General features: G+C 51.5%; 1 protein-coding gene and 1 non-coding gene across 6 annotated transcripts; both read left to right on the forward strand.

Moving 5' to 3' along the window:
* Positions 1-750: 750 nt before the first annotated feature.
* Positions 751-13,201, forward strand: ZFP36L2 (ZFP36 ring finger protein like 2). Of its 5 annotated transcripts, none has more exons than XM_059659976.1 (3): positions 751-1,110; positions 1,640-3,077; positions 11,855-13,201. In XM_059659976.1, exons 1-2 carry the CDS (start codon positions 1,060-1,062, stop codon positions 3,074-3,076), a joined length of 1,488 nt encoding a protein of 495 aa, XP_059515959.1. In that variant the 5' UTR covers positions 751-1,059; the 3' UTR covers position 3,077; positions 11,855-13,201. The 5 variants fall into 5 exon arrangements, 4 of the variants coding, with proteins under 4 accessions (XP_059515959.1, XP_059515957.1, XP_059515958.1 ...); XM_059659974.1 differs by lacking the exon at positions 11,855-13,201 and adding an exon at positions 3,453-5,030; XM_059659975.1 differs by lacking the exon at positions 11,855-13,201 and adding an exon at positions 4,771-5,030.
* Positions 10,698-10,801, forward strand: LOC132213986 (U6 spliceosomal RNA). The gene has a single exon (XR_009448098.1). It is a non-coding gene; the product is annotated as a U6 spliceosomal RNA (small nuclear RNA).
* Positions 13,202-14,392: the final 1,191 nt, after the last annotated feature.

The raw sequence follows: 14,392 nt of genomic DNA on the forward strand, positions 1-14,392 counted from the left end.
TGTGATTAGCAAAGCCAGCGCCTTGTCCTCAGACACTCGGCCCTGCCCGGGCGTTCAGGCCCTGTTTACTGCAGCCTGGGCGGGGAGCGGGGCGGAGAAACCGGCCCAGGCTCCTCCCGGCGAGACTGCCGCGGCAGTCGCCCGCTGCCGCCCGCGTGGCTGCTCCCGCCCCCACCCCCACCCCCACCCCCACCCCCACCGGGTCTCCACGTGCAGTGGGAACGAAGCCTCCACCCACCAGACAGACTTAGGCCCTGAGCCCACACCCCAACGCGCCTCCCCCGGGCCACAGCACCCTTGGCAAACCAGCCGGGCCGCGCCGACGGTTGCAGTATTTTTGCATTTTGCAATTCCCGCGCCCAGTATTAAACCCTGGGTGGGAGATAAAAGCAACGCAATTTCGCCAGCAGGATCGGGCGGGGAAAGACCCGTCCAGGACTGCAAAGCCCCAGCCACGTTCAACGTGCTGGGGCTTTTGAACAGTGCAGCCCCAGGGGAGGAAAGCCGCATCTCCCCACCGCCCAGCAGCAGCACCCATCTAGGCCGAGCTCCCGAGCCACCCCGGGCGCCGCCGCCGCCTGCCCCGCCCCGAAGCCTCGCCCCTCCCGAGGAGGAAAAAAATTGGCGGCGGCCAATGGGAGGCCGGAAAGGCCTCTGACGTCTGCTGGCCGGCGGGCAGCCTGTTGCCTGGAGACCCCAGCGGGGTGAGCCTGTCCCCGCCCCGCCCGGGCCACGGCTTTATAGGGCGCGAGCTCGCCTGCCCCCGAGTTCCAGCAGTCCGCGAGCTGCCGTCGGCTCCGCGCGGGGGGGCGGGCTGGGCACCCCGGGGCGCGGAGAAGCGCTCTTTGCTTCTCTCCTTTTCCCCCACGCCGCACTCCCGGGCACCCTCAAACCAGTCCACGCTTCTTCCCTCTCCCTCCTTTCTCGCTCCCTGCCAACTTTTGGTCCCTCCCCCGCCCCTCTCCCGTTATTCGTCGTGGCTCCAGCCCGGCTGCGCCGCTCCGTAGGTTCCGCCGGACCTCCCAGCCTGCAACTCGGACCATTACAGGATCCAGAAACATGTCGACCACACTTCTGCCCGCCTTCTACGATATCGACTTCTTGTGCAAGGTACGCGGGGGAGCAAGGAGAGAAGAAGGCGGGCAAGCAGGAAGCCCTTCGAGTTTTCAGACTTTGCCTTCTGTCCTCGGCTTTTGGGGAGCCCCTCCCCACCTTGACTTTTTGGGGGTTGGGGGGAAAAAATCCCGAAGTTTGCAGTAGTCGTGCTGGTTGGTGCCTCATGGGTTGGGCAGGGAGAAGGAGCAGGGAGGGAGGAAGGGCAGGAGGGAGCGGCTGTAGCTGTTTAGTTTCTCCCCGGCCGACCGCGGCCACGCTACCCGGGGCTTCCCGGACTGAGTGTGCGCCGCCCAAGCCAGCGGCCCACGGGCTGAGGATCACATGTCGAAACCCAGCACGGCCTGAAGTGGGAGTCCGGCTCCTTCCAGCGCGAACTTTTTCGCGTGTATGGGTGGAGGGTGGGGGCCGAGTCGAAATCCGCGAAAAGAAAAAAGAACCAGAAGACCGGCAGTTACTCTGCAACTCGCCCCAACTCTTCCCTCCTTGACCCTTTTTGATCCCTTCCCCGCTCTCCTTTTGGCAGACGGAGAAATCCCTGGCCAACCTCAATCTGAACAACATGCTGGACAAGAAGGCGGTGGGAACGCCCGTGGCCGCCGCCCCCAGCTCGGGCTTTGCGCCGGGCTTCCTCCGACGGCACTCGGCCAGCAACCTGCACGCGCTCGCCCACCCCGCGCCTAACCCCGGCAGCTGCTCGCCCAAGTTCCCGGGCGCGCCTAACGGCAGCAGCTGCGGCGGGGTGGCGGGAAGCCCGGCCTCCTACGGCACCCTCAAGGAGCCGTCGGGGGGCGGCGGCACAGCCCTGCTCAACAAGGAGAACAAATTCCGGGACCGCTCGTTCAGCGAGAACGGCGAACGCAGCCAGCACCTTCTGCACCTGCAGCAGCAGCAGAAGGGGGGCGGCGGCTCCCAGATCAATTCTACTCGCTACAAAACTGAGCTGTGCCGGCCCTTCGAGGAGAGTGGCACGTGCAAGTACGGCGAGAAGTGCCAGTTCGCACACGGCTTCCACGAGCTGCGCAGCCTGACCCGCCACCCCAAGTACAAGACGGAGCTGTGCCGCACCTTCCACACCATTGGCTTCTGCCCCTATGGGCCGCGCTGCCATTTCATCCACAACGCGGATGAGCGGAGGCCCGCGCCGTCGGGGGGCACCTCTGGGGACTTGCGCACCTTCAGTGCGCGCGACGCACTGCACCTGGGCTTCCCTCGGGAGCCGAGGCCCAAGCTGCACCACAGCCTCAGCTTCTCGGGCTTCCCCTCGGGCCACCACCAGCCCCCCGGGGGCCTCGAGTCGCCGCTGCTGCTCGATAGCCCCACGTCCCGTACACCACCGCCACCCTCCTGCTCCTCGGCCTCCTCCTGCTCCTCGTCCTCTTCATCCTGCTCCTCCACCTCTGCGGCCTCCACGTCCTCGGGCGCCCCGACGTGTTGTTCCTCCGCGGCGGCAGCGGCGGCGGCGGCGGCCGCCCTCCTGTACGGTACGGGCGGCGCCGAAGACCTGCTGGCACCTGGCGCTCCATGCGCCGCTTGCTCGTCGGCCTCTTGCGCCAACAACGCCTTCACCTTCGGTCCCGAGCTGACCAGCCTCATCACGCCACTCGCCATCCAGACCCACAACTTCGCCGCCGTGGCCGCCGCCGCCTACTATCGCAGCCAGCAGCAGCAGCAGCAGCAGGGCCTGGTGCCCCCCGCGCAGCCCCCGGCGCCACCCAGCGCGCCCCTCCCCGCCAGCGCCGCCGCGCCGCCCTCGCCGCCCTTCAGCTACCAGCTGCCGCGCCGCCTGTCCGAGTCGCCCGTGTTCGACGCGCCCCCCAGCCCCCCTGACTCGCTGTCGGACCGCGACAGCTACTTGAGCGGCTCCCTGAGTTCCGGTAGCCTCAGCGGCTCCGAGTCCCCCAGCCTGGACCCCGGCCGCCGCCTGCCCATCTTCAGCCGCCTCTCCATCTCCGACGACTGAGGCAAGAGGGCGCCAGTGAGGAGGAAGGGATGGCCGGTTCTGGGGTTGTAGGAGGGTGCCCCCCTCCCCCGCCATCTCGCCTGAGCTAGAGGCAGGGGGTCACGAGAGTGGGGGGTGGCAAAGGCCACATGCAGACTGCAGGCCGGACCGAGCACTTGGACTCGAACTTGTGTGCCAGGAGGGGCCCCCACCCCTCCCCTTTCGGTTTCCTCTTTTGTTTTCTATCATTATTATTATTATTATTACCAAGTTTCATTCTTGTTGAGAAAAGAAAAAGTCAACGAACTTTTTGTATTGATGAACAAAATATTCACAACTTGGGCAGTTGTGATGCGAATTGAACAAAAAAACCAAACACTTAAACTTTTTTTTTTAGGTCTCAGAGGAGTTTGGGACTTTAGGGAAAGAAATCAAGCCAGCACCAGCAGCTACCAACCACCATTCCATATCCTCACTTGAAAAGCATTAGTTACAGTTACAGTCCAGATGTGGGAACTCTTGAAAGAAGTTCCTTATTGTGTTTGTCTCAGACCAGTGTAAACAAACCAGCCAAGCCACCACCTTGTTAAACCTGTAAGCTTTTAAAATTTAATATTTTTGCCAAGAACATGCCTTGATACAGTAGGTTTCATAGGTTCGTTTGTTTGTATTTTAACCAAGTGATGTGTGCCTGGAGAAAAGACCTTTGCATTCCAAAGTTTCATACTGGGTTACTGGTTACATTGCCACCACTTACTTAGTGGATGTTTAATTTAGAACCATTTTGTCTGCTCCCTCTGGAAGCCCTGGGCAGAGCTTAGTTTGTAGTTGTTGGGGAATAACTGCTGAATTTTTAGCTGTTTTGAGTTGATTCGCACCACTGCACCACAACTCAATATGAAAAAACTATTTAACTTATTTATTATCTTGTGAAAAGTATACATTGAAAATTTTGTTCATACTGTATTTATCAGGTATGATGGAAAGCAATAGATATATATTCTTTTATTATGTTAAATTATGATTGCCATTATTAATCGGCAAAATGTGGAGTGTATGTTCTTTTCACAGTAATATATGACTTTTGTAACTTCACATGGTTATTTTATTGTAAATGAGTAAAAAAATCTTAATTTAAGAGATTGTATGTAATATTTATTTCATTAATTTCTTTACTTGTTTACGTAAATTTTGAAAGATTGAATGATTTCCTTACAGAAATCTACATGCTGTGGAAGTAGTTTAAGAGTTTTCTTAGAATGTATAATGGTTGTAGCCCATCCAGCTATAAAGAAAAAGTGACCACATACTTTGCAGACAGGTTTAAATGTGGCATGCTTTTCTCATTCCATCTTTATAAACCAGTAAAAGATGTTTTTGTTTGCTTATTCCACCAGCTCTACTGTGACATATTCTGCGTATACAGACATGTAGCAATAATGGGGGGTAGTCTCACAGTGCCTTTGGAAGGGCCAGAACTAGCCTTAAATCTTCCTCAACCAAATAAGTATTTTGTCTATTAGTGCTTGAGAGAATTTGAATGTAGGATGGGTTCAACTGCACAAAAGGAAAAGATTTTTTTACCACTTTTTTTTTATATAGATAAAGTGAAGAGGCCACCTCTTAGTGCTAAAGTAATAGTGTGTTATTACATGAATATGCCTTGTTTGATTACAGAAAATTCCAAAACTTGTACTATTTTTCTTCCCCTGTAGAAAGGCAGGAATGCTTTCCTGACGGCAGGTGAATGAGCAGTAGCTTTAGTTTGTATGTACGTAGGTACAGTTGTGGGGCACTATGTGTGTGTGTACTCTGGACTACTTGGACAGAAGTAGGTATTTGAATGTAACAAGACAAGTCAACTTGAGTTGTAATATATTTTGGGGAATCAGTTCACTACAGATTGTGACTGTAAACATTGTACTGTAAATGTTTTGTAGTTTTCCCCCAATAAAATTTTTGGGAAAAAAAGGTATTCACGTGTAAGGTAGCTTTTTTTTTTTTTAAAATGGGAATATATCTAGCTTCCCATCATTTTGTCAGGCCTGGCCCAGGTCTCAGAGGGGTTGGGGGCTAGGATTTAGAGAGCTAGCAGAGTCTGCCCCTCCATGTTTTATATAGTACATTATTTAGCTGAAAAAAATAATTATTTGGACTGTTCCTCTTGGTAATAAGATGCATCCCAGTGTTGGCTGGTGGCAAGGCCAGGCTGGGAGGCCTGGAGGGGCGTGGCCTGCCCGTGAGTCATCAAGTGGGTCACGTGTCTGCAGTGGCAGCTGAAGATTTTTTTGCTGCTGGGACGCCCAGGGAACTAAACTGCTGGCGTGGGGAAAGGAGGGCAGTCTTGCCAGGCTGTGCTAAACTGGTGCTGTGGGGGGGTAGGTCGGGGATTTTCCTGGACTTTGGGAAGCCTGGTTGTGTCCTTCTCCAGAGAGGAGGGAAGATTAAAGGGGTTAAACTTATATCTGGGTAATGTTTGTTTATGCGGACAGCTTCCTCTGGGAGTGAGAGCACACGTGTTCCTTATGCAAATGGTTAGTGTCTGAGATGACCCAGTGGCCAGAAAGCAAATTCAACCCAGGTGTCTGGGAAAAGGAAGGAAAAAACCTACCAGTTTGCTGATTCTCAACATAGTTTAACAAAACCTTAGGTTTTTTGGGGGGTGTTCTTTTTTTCCTACAATCACTTTAAAAAATTTAAAAAACGGGTTCATAAATCATGTTTTTTCTTCCTCTTCCTCCACCCCCACACAGTTCAGACACTTTTTCCAAAGTAGGTAAGAGATTTAGCAAGTTGGTTTTCTTATCTACAACAGCTGGGCTCTATCAACCAATACTCTCTCCCTGCATAGCCAGCCGCATCCCCTCACTCCCTGCATAGCCAGCCGGATCTCCTGTCTCACAGCTGAGCCGGCTGCGGGGGTGGGGGGTGGGGGTGGGGGCAGGGGGAGGGCAGTAGGCCGGCCCCACCGGGCTTCAGGCAGCTGTTTCACGTTAACGATGATTGCGCTGGTGTTAGCTGGAGCGTTTTGGTGCTGGGCGCACGCTGCCAAAGGGGATGAGGAACAGTTTCAAAGTTCTCCCAGATGCCCGGCCCTTGGCTGAGGGCCTCAGCAGTGGGGGAGGGGAAACCCGAGGCCAAGGAGGGCTCTCCAGCAAGGACCCTGCAGGCTCGCTGGCCTCTTCGCCATAAAGAATGTGCAATGGGGAGGAAAAGTCTAAAATGTGGTGCTGTTTAGGCCAGGCTGCGTTTCCACTTCATTCCAAAACTTAACTTTCCTTAAACAAGCACTTTTGAGCAACTGGAATGTTCGACTTCTTTTGGGGGTAAGCCACATTTATTTTTCAAAATTGGTTTGTTTGCAAGCCCAACTGCTAAGATCTGATGTTTTGTATTTTAGACCCAGTGGAGTGTGGAAAGCTTTGGGGGGGAGGGGGGGATCATTCAGAAATTTCCTCTTGCCACAGATCAATGGAGGGTATGTAGGTCATTGTCTCTGCAGCGGCTGGAATTCACAGCAAACAAAACTCTCTACAATTGCTTGATCACCCTTAGGAAAGTTTTCGTGTAAACTAAAGGAACAAGAAATAACAAATTGCAAGTGAAGACAAGCCAGGATTTCTATCACTGGCTGGGGAGCGGAACTAAAACGGACCGGCTCAAAAACTGTGTTCACTCAAGATAAAATTCTTTTGTAGTTAATTGTGAAAATGAGCCCGTAATGTGTGTTTAGAATGCCCTGATAGGGTGGCATTTCCACCAGCTGTTTGAAAACGAAGGTGTTTTTTAAACAACCCAATTAGTGTGTACCACCTTCTAAATGATTTCAGAGAAGGGATGCATGCGTGGACATATTTCCTCCCACTCGCTCTGTCTGACTCTACTGCTGAGTGCATTAAGGGGGGTGGGGGGGAGACACACAAAATAACTGTTGAGAAGGCCAAAGCTCTGCACCCACCCATGGGGATAGATGGAGGATTATGAGCTCTGCAGCAGCACAGGAACCCGGGTGAAAGGGCCAGGCCTGGGAGGGCCCAAAGCGGTCAGGACTAACAGGCATAGCTCTTGGCTGCAAGTCTGGCCCTGCACTAGAATGCTCCGTCCTAAGATCCCCAGGCTGGGTGTGTGCAGGGAGGAAGCCCGCTAGAGTGCATTTGAACCTGGAAGGGAACTGTCCCCAGGCGCTCCCTCTTCAGTTTTGCTTGTGGTGACAAGAGTGGGGGCAGATGTGACTCTGCCTTGAAAGTGGAAGTTGGGTCCCTCTGCCTTCCTTGGCCTTGCGAGTTAGTGGGAGCTGACTCGGCGCCTAGAGGGTAAGCCCAGGCCAGGCTTGCCTTCCATCAGGGGCCTGTAGCCACTTTCCGTTGTTACTACCTTATTTAATTGGTTTGTTTTTTCTTGTTCGCACTCCAGGAGAAGTGCAGCCCTGTGGCCATCCAGGGCAGGTCCAGTTCCATGCTGCCGGCCAGGCCAGGGAGGGAGGGAGCACAGAGGGAGGGCCAGGGAGGAGCGAGGCCCGGCAGCTGGACAGGCCTGCCCAGGAGGAGCCCTGCGGGAAGGAGGCGGGTGGGGGTCTGGGCTGCTGGAAGCCACAGCACCTCCGGGTCCCACCCCTGGCCTGGGCGTGTTCTTCCAGCCTCTCCCGACAGATTGTGCTAGACCTGGAAAGCCTGTGTGTATGTGTATAAGGGTGTCTGCATGCATGGAGGGAGGCCTGTGGGGATGTGTCCACATGGAGGGCGACGTGTGTGTGTGTGTGTGTGTGTGTGTGTGTGTGTGTGTGTGTACGGGCCCCTGTCTGTCAAGGTGGGTGTGCACATGTTCGTAAGTATTACCCTGTGCAGGTGCTCAGGGGCCTGTGTGTGTGGTGTTTCCGTGGGGCTGTCTGTGGGTGTGTGGATCTGTGTGGAGTATGTATGTCTATAGGGTGTGTGAGTCTATGGGTGGGTGTGGAAATCTGTGTGTGTGAGTATGAGTGTGAGCTTGGGTGTGTCTGTTGCTCTGACTGTGTGTAGGTGTATGTGTGGATCTGTGTGTGGGTGTGGGTGTGGGTGTGGGTGTGCCTGAAGCTGTGGCTGTGTCTGTGTAGCTAATGCTGTGTGGGTAGGTGTGTGGGTCTGTGGGGTGTGAGGGAGAACCTGTCAGAGTTGCTGTATGTCCGGGTCTGGAGGTGTCTGTGTGTATGGGAGTGTGTCCATGTGGGGGTCAGGGTGTTCACACCTACAGAGGAAAAGCAACCCCTTTTCGCTGGCCTCTTTCAAGCTACAAACTGCTTTCAAAACCCGGAAATGATGGTCAGGCTGTCATCCGCTTCCTGCAGGGCGGTGGGCAGAACAGGGCTGATGGGAGGGTGGCAGACAGGCCTCCAGGCCTGCAGGGACCCCCTGACCCACCCTATTGCGGGGCACACCTGCCAGGGACAGGCCTCCTGGGCCTGACTAGAGGGACATATTTAGAAACAGTTCTCTGGTTGGAGGAGGAAGGAGCCCGATTATTTTCATCTGTGCAGAAATAGCTGTCAGATAGGCGTGCTGGTGCCCTGGGGTGAGAGCAGCTCTGAAATAGAAGGGAAGATATTCACTCAGGCAGACAAGAAAACTCCTAAACTCGCTGAAACCGGGTTTAAAATATTTCTCTAAAAATAAGCTTTGTTTTCCTTGTGGATTCCTCTGGCACTTGGGCCCTTGTGTCAGGGTGCTTAGCTGGCCTGGGAAGCCAGGCGGAATTTTTTAAAAAGCAAGTGTTTCCCAGCTGTGGCCTTGGAAAGTTCTCTGTTTTTCATTTATTAAACTCCTAGTTTCCGGCTAATTAAAATGATTTTCAAATAGAACTCCCTGGCCGAGCAATATTTGATGAAACACAGAATTCCCAGCGACCCCTCTGCAGGAGGCTGGGCTGGCTGTGACCCCCCCCCCACTGGGCGGGTGCTGGTTTTACTGGGAGGAGCGAAGCCTTTGAAATGCATGCCCAAGGCCTTGTCTTACCAAATCCCACCCCTCCTGTGGTGACGAGTGAGTGGCTGCTTGCAGGGCAGTCTCTGAGCCCTGCCCCACTTGCCAACCTGCTGTTTCTTTCCCTGCTCCCTGGCTATTGTTGAAGATTCAGGTCCAGTCGGGCCATTGTGCCAGGATTTTATTGAGCACCTACTGGATGCAACACGTTGTGAAGATGGAAATGCAGACAGGAGGCATGTATTGCTGAGGGCCAGAGGTGGTGTGATTCAGAGTTGCTGGCAGGTCCCCCTCACTGCCCTGGGATTCAGTCCACATATCACAGGGGTGAGATGGTGGGACTGCTGACCTGGCCTTTCATCCATCCCACAGGCAGTTCTTGATCACCTAGTGAAAGCCTGCACAGTGGTAACAGATGAGCTGGCCGACGTCATCCCTGCCTTCATGGAGTGTACATAATGTCTTCAAGCTTCATTCATGGTGTAGCTTGAATCAGCCTTCTTTCCTTCGTATGGCTGCATAATATTCCATTGTATGGATGTACCACTTTTGGTTTATAGACATTAAAGTTGTTTTCCTTTTGGCTGTTGTTGAATGATGCCGCTGTGAACGTCCATGTACAGTTTTTGTGTAAACATACGTTTTCAATTCTTTTGGTTATATACCTAGAAGTAGAATTGCCAGATCACATGGTGATGTTTAACTTTTTGAGGACTGCCGTACTATTTTCCAAAGTGATGCACTGATTTTTGTAACTATTTAGTGTCTGTTTTCCCTACTCAACCTGACACGTTTTATGATGTCCACTTAAAAAAACATAACACTTGTTCACAATAGCCAAAAAGTGGAAACTACCCAAATGTTCATCAACGGATGGATAAATAAACAAAATGTGGTATATCCATACAATAGAGTAGTATTTAGTCATAAAAAGGAATGAAGTACTGATTCACATTACAATAGGAATGAATCTTAAAAACATTATGTTGCATGAAAGAATCCAGACACAAAAGACTACATATTATGTGAGTCTACTTATATGAAATGTCCAGAATACACAAATCCATGGAGACAAAAAGTGGATTTGTGTTTGACAGGGGCGAGGGGATGAAGGGGAATGATGCTAATAGATTCAGTGCTGCTTTTGGGTTGATGAAAATATTCTGGGATTAGATAGTGGTGATGGTTGAACAACCTTGTGAATATAGTAAAATTTGTACACTTGTGTGCTTTAATCTGGTGAATTTTATTGTATGTGAATTGTATCTTAATTTTTTTTAAAGTACGCTCACGAATTGAAATCTGGGGTATGAAAGAGAAGGACAGCCCTAGCCACCTTGGCTCAGTGAATAGAGTGTCAGCCTGTGGGCTGAAGGGCCCTGGGTTCGATTCCAGTCAAGGGTACATGCCCAGGTTGCGGGCTCGCTCCCTAGTAGGGGGCCTGCAGGAGGCAGTTGATCAATGATTCTCTTTCATCATTGATGTTTCTATCTCTCTCTCCCTCTCCCTCCCTCTCTGAAATCAATAAAAATATTTTTTAAAAAGAAAGGAAAGAGGATGAGGGAGCCTCTGTCAGGAAAACCGACCTCGCTTAGGGCCTGGGAAGCTTCTAAAGAAGTAGGAAGGGCATAGGGCAAGTAACAGTAAGGCAAGGGCCGGCGAAGAGTTTTCCAAGTAAAAGGAGCAGCTAGGTACTTGCATCGGCAGCACATCCACTAAAATTGAGATGATGCAGATATTAGCATGGCCCCTGCACAAGGATGACATGCAAATTCACGAAGCGTTCCTTATTTTTAGAAGGTTACTAGAATTGGCTGTGGTGATCACTTTGTAAGGTATATAGATGTCAAACAATATTGTTTCTATGTTGTACACCTGAAACTAATATAATATTGTATGTCAACTATACTTTTTTTCGTTGTTAATCCTCACCTGAGGATATTTTTCCATTGATTTGTAGAGAGAGTGGAAGGGATGGGGAGAGACAGAGAGAGAAACATCAATGTGAGAGAGACTCATCAATTGGTTGCTTCCCACATGCACCCCAACCAGACCAGGGCCGGGGATCGCCTACAACTGAGGTACGTGCCCTTGACCGGAATTGAACCCAGGACCCTTCAGTCCATAGGCTGACACTCTATCTACTGAGCCAAACTGGTTAGGGTGTCAACTATACTTTTTTTTTTTTTTTTTTAGGAGCAGCTAGTGCAAAGGCCCTGTGGTTAGAGGGAGCATGGTTCCAGAGAGGAAAGGAAAGATGTCTACAGCACCTGGGGCTGGAGAACAGAGCAAAGTGGCACAGGATGGGGCTGGGGCAGTGGGCTCAACACTCAAGAGACCACTAGCCTGCCCTCTGCCCCCCACCAACTCCTGTATTAGACCATATTTTTGGTCTGATGATTTCTACAGTTTGCTTATATTATCCTTTGAAATTTGCTATATTTCAGTTAAACGTTTCCAATTAAATGTTTAAATGAAAAAAAATTGTCCTTAGAACACCCCCTAAAAATGTTAACACCCCTGAGAGGGGGACTCACTGGGACCTTTCATCTCAGAGCTCAGTAGGTTCCCCTCAGTGGGAAGACCTGGGGGCTCTGGAGTCAGAGGCGGGGAATGGGTCCTATTTGCTGCAATTACCCACTGGGTGACCTTTGAGCCTCAGTTTCTTCATTAGAAAAATAAAATGGGTTAATCTATTGTTGTCCTTGTTTTTGTTGTAAAGATTAAGTGAGATAATATTGGCCAAATGTTTTGCCCGAGTGCCTAGAGGTGGTAGGTATTCAACAAGAACTAGCTGGCTATTATTAGCATTATGTGTCATCATCTTTCTCTTCCTCTCTGCCCCCAGCTCATGCCCACAGGATTGGAATGCCTTGAAGATCCTCAAAATGACTCTTTATGGAGCCCCTATTATGCACTAAAGCTTTATGTATGTTAATAACAGCCTTTATATCTACTACACAAGACTGAGGGACTACTACTGCCCCTGTTTCAAAGATAAGGAAACCGAGCTCAGAGAAGTTCTATGCCCCAGGCCAAGCGGCTGGGGAAAGGCTGAAGTAGAATTCAAAGGAACCTGAGCTGTTGCTCCTTCAGATCGCCCCAGGCTGCCTCTCTGACTCCTCTCTCCCTGCCTCCCTCCCACACTGTCTGCAAACTCAGATTTCCACATCTGTGCTTTAAAAACACAATTACTTCAAGCCATTCTTTGCTCAAAATCCTCACTGAGAATAAAATCTAAAATCTTCGGAAGGCCAACCTATGAACCAGGAGGTCACGATTTGATTCCTGGTCAGGGCACATGCCCCGGTTGCGGGCTCGATCCTCAATGGGAGGCATGTAGGAGGCAGCTGATTAATAACTCTCATCATTGATGTTTCTCTCTCTCTCCCTTCCTCTCTGAAATCACAAAAAAATATTTTTAAAAATATATTTAAAATAAAATATATAAGAAAACATAATATATTTTTAAAAATAAAATCTTAGCAAGTCCTACATTATCTGTAGGACCCAGCAGACCCAGCCTTCCGGCCCCACAGCCCCTTTCCTTTCTGACCTGACTCCTCTTTCCCTCATCCTGCTCCAGCCATGCAGGCCTCTTTTCTGTCTCAGGGCCTTTGCACCTGCTGTTCCCGGTCATGCTCTTCTACATGGCCTGTTTCCAATTTTCTGTGAAGTGTCACCTTTTCCGGAGCCACCCAGACCACCCTCTCTAAAACAACAGCCCCATCTGGCATTTCTTCTCCCTCATCCTGCTTATTTTCCCGTCTTTACTGCCTCAGCAACCTGGACAGCAGGTGAGCAGGAGCCCCAGGCGCTCCTCCTCCCAGCTACCATTCCCCAGAGCCAGCGTCTAAAGCACTTCATGCCCCTCCTGCCCAAAGACCCTGAAGGGTTCCCTCACTCCTCCTTCAATTCCAAGCTTCCAAGCATGCTCTTTGAGGCTCTGCCTCCATGCTCCCCTGGTGTCCCTCTGCCTCCTCAGTCTCAGCTGAACCTCGACCTCACCTGTCCACCCACCCAGCCCCAGCCCCCCAGGGCCCTGTGCAGGCCAGGCCTTTGTAGCAGCACAGAACACATTCCCCTACACCCCTGTCTTCCTCCCTAGCCTGGAAGTTCCTTCAAAGTGAGAACCGTCATGTTCCTCTTTGCACACCCCAACCTGCTCCTGAAAGGGCCTCAGTAACTGCAAAAACACACACCAGTGAGAGCGGTGCTGCCCTCTCCCATCTGACAGGCGACGCTCAGAGAAACATAGACATCTGCCCAAGGTCTCCCAGCTCATGAATGGTGGGGCCACGATGCCACCCACGCCCGCACCCCATGCCAGGGCAGGGTGCCCCGGCCGGTCACCAGGGGAAAATGCACAGCTCTTAGTAGACCCGGCCTCTCGTTGAGTTTTTCCTTTTATTCCAAACTTAGGCAGGCTTTTTCTGCATATCCCGGCTGCAGACATTAAATTCCAATATGGACAAATGGGAAAGTCCCTCCCAACCTTCCTCAGCCCCACTCAGCAAAGCTGATCACTTGGTAACCGCGTTGTGTGAGGAGTTCCAGAAACTTGATGGCGCAGCTCCGTCTATAAATATTTACCCACACACATTCATTTATGGTTCGGCTCACTGAACGGGCGCTCTGTCCTCCTGCCCTCACTCGCCGTGGTATAGTTCCCATAGGTGAGGCCCAGTGACGGCTGGGAGCACTGCGTTACGCCACGGCTGTGCGCGTCCCTGTGCACAGACCCCGGGGGAGTGTTCCCACCAGGCGAATCCCTGAGGCAGCATTGCTGAGTGGTGGGGTGGCCCCCATGTTTCTGGAGATAATCTGTATTTAAAACCCCTGAAACTGCCCTAGCTGGTTTGGCTCAGTGGATAGAGCGTTGGCCCTCGGACTGAAGGGTCCCAAGTTCGATCCCAGTCAAGGGCACGTACCTCTGTTGCAGGCCCTCTGTTGCCTCGGAGACAACCAATCGATGTGTCTCTCTCATTGGTCTTTCTCTGGCTCTCTGTCTCTTCTCCTCCCTTCCACTCTCTCTAAAAATCAATGGGAAAATATCCTCAGGTGAGGATTAACAAAAAACAACAAAGAAAACCTTGAAGCCAGGCCAGTGGTTGAGCATTGACCTATGAACCAGGAGGTCAAGGTTTGATTCCCGGGTATGTGCTCAATCCCTGGTGGGGGTGTGCAGGAGGCAGCCGATCAATGATTCTCTCTCATCACTGATGTTTCTATCTCTCTCTCCCTCTCTGAAATCAATAAAAATATTTTAAAAATAAACTTTACAACCACAATAAATAATAAATAAATAAATAAATAAAACCTTGAAGCCTGCCATCGCAGTAACCCTCCAACAATGTAGCACTAAATGCCCACCCCCTCCAGCTCT

This window comes from Myotis daubentonii, chromosome 12 (genome assembly GCF_963259705.1).
Source record: "Myotis daubentonii chromosome 12, mMyoDau2.1, whole genome shotgun sequence".
In the NCBI taxonomy this organism is placed as follows: domain Eukaryota; kingdom Metazoa; phylum Chordata; class Mammalia; order Chiroptera; family Vespertilionidae; genus Myotis; species Myotis daubentonii.